At 29.5% G+C, this 5642-nt stretch overlaps 2 protein-coding genes across 2 annotated transcripts; one reads left to right on the forward strand and one right to left on the reverse strand.

The window, feature by feature from the left end:
* Nucleotides 1-1066: 1066 nt before the first annotated feature.
* Nucleotides 1067-2701, forward strand: LOC136086331 (tigger transposable element-derived protein 4-like). The gene has a single exon (XM_065808625.1). The coding sequence runs from the start codon at nucleotides 1067-1069 to the stop codon at nucleotides 2699-2701; it is 1635 nt and encodes a 544-aa protein (XP_065664697.1).
* A 548-nt stretch (nucleotides 2702-3249) lies between these two features.
* Nucleotides 3250-5561, reverse strand: LOC136086332 (uncharacterized). Its single transcript, XM_065808626.1, has 3 exons — nucleotides 5102-5561; nucleotides 4637-4705; nucleotides 3250-3269 (listed from the first exon to the last, which is right to left on the reverse strand). Exons 1-3 carry the CDS (start codon nucleotides 5559-5561, stop codon nucleotides 3250-3252), a joined length of 549 nt encoding a protein of 182 aa, XP_065664698.1.
* Between the last annotated feature and the right edge of the window lie 81 nt (nucleotides 5562-5642).

Genomic DNA, 5642 nt, shown 5'->3' on the forward strand with positions numbered 1-5642 from the left:
ACGGCATTACAACTTATAGCATCGAAACCTACGCTTTTATTGGGCTTTAACAAAGAGACTGCTACTAATAGTTCTTTTTCCGTAAGTTTAGGATTCGACATAACACAAATGTTGTTTGAGGTTACGTAAGACTTAAAGTGTATTTGAGAAGTTTTTTTTTTTTTTTTTTTTTATTTTTTTTTTTATTATTTATTTATTTTGCCGTTGATAAATATTACAAAAAAGAAATTACAATAAAAGAAAAATCCTTGCCGGAGCAAGAAGAAGACAGGTTGTCTTATCACCGAGCCCCGTCACACAAAAATTTACATGCACAATAAATGATAAAAGACAAAAAGACAGTATAGGGGAGATGGGGGCGCATTGATCGCCGGGGCAGTATGATCTTTTGGCTTTTACTCGTTCATTTTTGCCTTACTAGAAGTGAGGTTGCAATTTAATTAACCATTATGCTTCCCTAATTGATTATTCGTAATATTTTTTCATAAGGTTATCAGCGTCAAAAAAAATAAAGAAAATATTGTTTTTCGTCATAAAAAGTGACTTTTTTAAATCGTACTATAATTCAAATATATTTTTATTTAGATGTCTGTATGGGTTAACAACAATTTTATTTTAAATTTGTAAGTGTTAGGTGTATAATATAATATATAATTTTTATTTGGCTGCAATTTATACAGTAGATATTGCTATCAATATGTTACCTATACCTATTGGGGTACATTAATCTTTGACTATGCGGGGCCCATTGATCGGAGGATCAAAGTGCCCCATAGAAGACGAAGTGCCTCATGTTTTTGTTTATAAGCAATACAGTTAAACGAATAGAATTGTATTTATAATTTAAAAAAAAACTATATATAAACAAACAACAGCTTTTAGCATTTCATTTTTTAAATCTACTTATGTCATAAGCTAGTAATAATAATACTATTATTTTACAATATCAAAAGAATAATATTTAACATAATAATTAAAAAATATTTAACATAATATTATTATGTTAAATATTAGCATTTATTAAAAACATATGTTTTTATTGATATATTTTTTTACAGATCTTAAAATGGTTAGAAATAGAATTAAAAAAACAAATAAAGTTGCTATACCAAGTGAAACAATGAAAGTAGCTGTTAATAAAGTTTTAGAAGGAACACAACTGAATGTTGTAGCACGTCAGTTTAACATAGATAGAATGACTTTAAAAAGATATTGTCGTAAAAAGAGGCTTAATCCAAATGAAGCTTTCAAGCCTAACTACAACAATAGACAAGTTTTTACAGCAGAAGATGAAAAAAGTTTATCAAGTTATTTACTAATTGCATCAAAAATGAACTATGGCCTTTCAACTAGGTCAACGCGATTATTGGCATATGAATTTGCTTTAAAAAACAATAAGATATGCCCATCATCATGGATCAAACATAAAATTGCAGGCATTGATTGGTTGCAAGGTTTTATGAAAAGACAACCAGAGTTGTCTCTACGAACACCTGAAGCAACGAGCTTCGCTCGATCAACAGCTTTTAACAAACACACTGTAAGAGAGTTTTTTCAAAATCTTAAAACGGTAAGAAATCGATATAAATATAATCCTAACTGTATATATAATGTTGATGAAACTGGTTTAACAACCGTTCAAAAGCCGGTAAAGGTTTTAGCTGGTAGAGGAAGCAAACAAGTTGGAAGAATCACATCTGCAGAACGAGGAACATTGGTAACTGCATGTTGTGCCTCTAATGCTATTGGAAATTCCATTCCTCCATTATTTATTTTTCCTAGGGTAAAGTTTCATGATTACATGATTAAGGAAGGACCTCCTGGATGTGTGGGATTTGCAAATCCTTCTGGTTGGATGAACTCAGAAATTTTCATAGAATGGATTAAACATTTTGTTAAATATTCAAACTGTTCTCAGGAATCTCCAGTTTTGTTACTTCTCGACAGTCATGAAAGTCATATTTCTGTTAAAGGCTCGGAGCTTGCAATTCAACACGGAATTACAATGATAAGTTTTCCTCCCCATTGCAGCCATAAATTGCAGCCATTAGATAGAACTGTTTTTGGACCATTGAAAAGGTTTTACAATTCTGCATGTGATAATTGGATGGTTTCAAACCCAAGACCAATGACCATTTATGATATTGTTTCAATAGTTCGAGAACCGTATACAAAAGCTTTCTCACCATCTAATATACAGACAGGATTTAGAGTAGCTGGCATTGAGCCATTCAATTCTGAAATTTTCAAAGATGACGAATATTTACCATCATCAGTTACAGATAGAGCTGCTCCAGATACAGTTACTATCAGTCCTGTCAACAACATGGAATCTGAAATGATACCAGCACATGTTAATCACATAGAGTCTGAAATAACTATAGTAAATATTGAAACAAGTATTTTAAACAAAGTGTCAACAAGTGTTGCTTCTATAATCTCACCTGAGGTTTTAAAACCTTACCCAAAAGCATCTGCCAGAAAAAAAAATGTTAAAAGTAGGCAGTTAAAAACAAGGATCTTGACTGATACTCCTGTCAGAAATGAAATTCGTTTGTCAAAAGAAAAGAAAATTTTGAAGCAAACCAAAAATCAACAAAAAGTCTCCACAAAAGATAAGAAAGAAACTAAGAATTACTTGCTTAGGAATAAAAAACAATGTAAACCAAAAGCTGCTTCACAACTTGACTTTCACAAATGATGAAATATTCTTAATCAAAATATTGTACTTTTAACAAGTTTTGTAAACTTAAAAGTTGTATTCTTATTTCAGTCTTTATATTTCAGTTCTTATAAATTTCAAGTTGTTGTAAAGTTTTAAACGTATATAAAGCGGGTAGCTTATAGCTGCTGTGATTTATACATTTTTTAATTAAAAATTAGACTAGTGGGTTTAACTGCTATATTTAAAAAATAATTAAAAAATTTAGATGTATTATATGTTATACAATATTACCCTTTGACTAAATTATTTACAAGATTTAGTTATAGAAGTGTTAAACGTTTAGATAATATTACGCATATAAGATCAATGTGCCCCAAGTCGGAGATCATAGTACCCCATAGTTTGGGGTACATTGATCTTTTGAGAGGGTTGATTAAAAGTTAAAATTATTCATGTTTATCATTTTTTTAAATCAAAATATTTATATATTCCAAAAGCCAGATAGTTCTACATGTGTTTCGTAGTTAATAAGTTTTTACATCTCTTTCAGGTTCTGCGCAATTTTCAAAACACTGCTACGGCGATCAATGCGCCCCCATCTCCCCTAAATACAAAAACAAAAACAAATCAAATACTTCAGCAATAAAATAATTTGTTGCTAACAATCTTCCAGCAGAATAATTTTAAAAATAAAAAAGTAAAAACGACAGAAAATCATGAAAGTTATAAAAACACAAAAAAAAATGCGTTGTTTAATTAAAAAAAAAAAAAAAAAGCAATATATGTAAACATAAGTATTTGTGCGGATTATTTAATATCATCAAAAATATGAACGAAAAAGACAATTTTATTTTCGTTATCTTTTATACTAATGGTTAGAAACCATTTTAATAAAAGCTAAAGAAAGTGATAAAGATTTAATTTATTTTCAAGCGATTCAGTCCAAACCTTTAAATTGTTTTCAAAAAAGGTATTTGAAATCTAATATATCGAATTCCATGTTCAGTAAATACCGTTTTGAATCATCCTTAAAACTTTGCAAAGTGCAGTTTAAAACGAAGTTTTGTTTTTTACTGAAGATTGGAAGAAATTTTTTCCAAACTAAAGGTCCCCGATATTGAATTTGGTACGAACTTAATTTAAGAAGCCGTGGCGCAATGGTTTGAGTTCTGGCTCAGAACCCAGAGGTCCGAGGTTCGATGCCAGCTCTAGCCAAATAAGCGACATTGGTACGGAAGGAGGCGTGAACTTCTCGTTAAATGCTCTTCCGCGGTGCTCTGTGATAAGACCGTAAGGACTTCTGGGAGCATCTAAAATAACTTCAAACAAAAAAAAAAAAAAAAAAAAAGAAGGTTTATGGGAACCACAAAGTTATTCACTGAAAATTTGGTTGGATATTTATGGGAGATTTCATTAAAGTAGGATTGAAATGTTACTGGAGAAAACCCAAGTTTTGCTTTAAACATAAATAACATTACTTGATGAATATTAAGCTTATAAATATTTAAAGCTCCAAGCTGACGTAAGAGAGGTTCGCATTGTGTTTTTCTATTTGCCCCAAATACTATCCTGCAAGCATATTTTTGTTTACTATAAATTTTTTTGAGCTTAGTGTGATTAGTGCTACCCCAGGAAATGTTACAGTATGAAAGATAACTGTGTATAAACGAAAAAATAAATTTTTTAAAGACTCGTTATTAAGTAAAGGTTTTGTTCGGTATAACATGGCAATATTTTTTGAAATCTTACTTTCAATATATTTAATATGAAATTTCCATGACAATTTTTCATCTAAGAGCACTCCCAGAAAGTTTGTAGTCAATTCCCTTTTAATTATTTTATTATTGATTAAAAGATTGGGTAGTTTAAGAGGAATATTCTCGGCTTTACTAGGTTTATGGAATAGGATAAATTTTGTTTTCTCTACATTTAATGATAGTCGGTTACTTATAAACCACTCGTTGATCTTACCTGATTCTTCGTTAAATATTTTAAAAAGAACAGTAATATCTTTGTGAGAATAAAACAAATTAGTGTCATCTGCAAATAAGATAGTATTTAATACTTTTGATGATAAATATAAGTCATTTATATAAAGCAAGAACTATAATGGTCCCAAAATAGAACCTTGGGATACTCCACAAGTTATTAAGTTGTTTTTTGAGTCTTTTGTTTCTTTAAGTACAAATTGCTTTCTGTTAGTTAAGTATGATTTAAACCAAAGTAAACTTTGATTTTTAACACCATAGTTTTCTAACTTTTTCAAAAGAACTTCATGATTTACTGTGTCGAAAGCTTTGGATAAATCAATAAAAACCCCTATTGTATAGCAATCACTATTAAATCCATTTGATATATGCTTAACCAATTCAATTATTGCATGGTTAGTAGAATGATTTTTTTTAAAACCGCATTGATTTTTATATAAAATCTTACTTTCAGATAGATATTTATAAAGTCTGTTGTACATAATGCGTTCAATTAGTTTAGAAAAGCAGGGTAAGACTGAGATTGGTCTGTAGTTTGAAATATTGGTCTCATCGCCAGATTTGAAAATAGGTGTTATTCTTGCAATTTTTAGTTTATCTGGAATATGACCTGATTTAAGGGAGAGATTAAAAATATAGAATAATGAGGGTTCGATAATATCAAAAACAGATTTAATTACATTAATATTAATTTGATCTATACCTGCACTTTTATTTTTTTTCAGACTATTAAAAGCAGTATGTAGTTCACTTTTGGTTAAAATCGGTTCTTCCATAATTAAATCAGTTGTTGCAAGATATGAATCAAATTTTTTTTGACCAACTGGAATTTTCGCTGCTAGGTTTGGGCCAACATCAAGAAAAAAATTGTTTAATTTCTCAATAATAACTTCTTTATGATAAATCATTTTTCCCTCAATAATAAGTTTTTGCGGTAAGTTATTTTTTTCAATTTTATTTTTCCCAATTAAGTCTCTAATAACACTCCA

This window comes from Hydra vulgaris, chromosome 10 (genome assembly GCF_038396675.1).
Source record: "Hydra vulgaris chromosome 10, alternate assembly HydraT2T_AEP".
Taxonomy (NCBI): Eukaryota; Metazoa; Cnidaria; class Hydrozoa; order Anthoathecata; family Hydridae; genus Hydra; species Hydra vulgaris.

Excerpts from the sequence above, each read along its gene's own strand:
- LOC136086331 (XM_065808625.1), top strand. The coding sequence starts at position 1,067 with ATGGTTAGAAATAGAATTAAAAAAACAAATAAAGTTGCTATACCAAGT.
- LOC136086332 (XM_065808626.1), bottom strand. The coding sequence starts at position 5,561 with ATGATTTATCATAAAGAAGTTATTATTGAGAAATTAAACAATTTTTTT. Across the intron at positions 4,706-5,101 it reads TTATAAATATCTATCTGAAA|ATGACACTAATTTGTTTTAT; the intron begins GTAAGATTTTAT and ends TCTTATTTGCAG. Across the intron at positions 3,270-4,636 it reads AATATTTAACGAAGAATCAG|GGGAGATGGGGGCGCATTGA; the intron begins GTAAGATCAACG and ends TTTTGTATTTAG.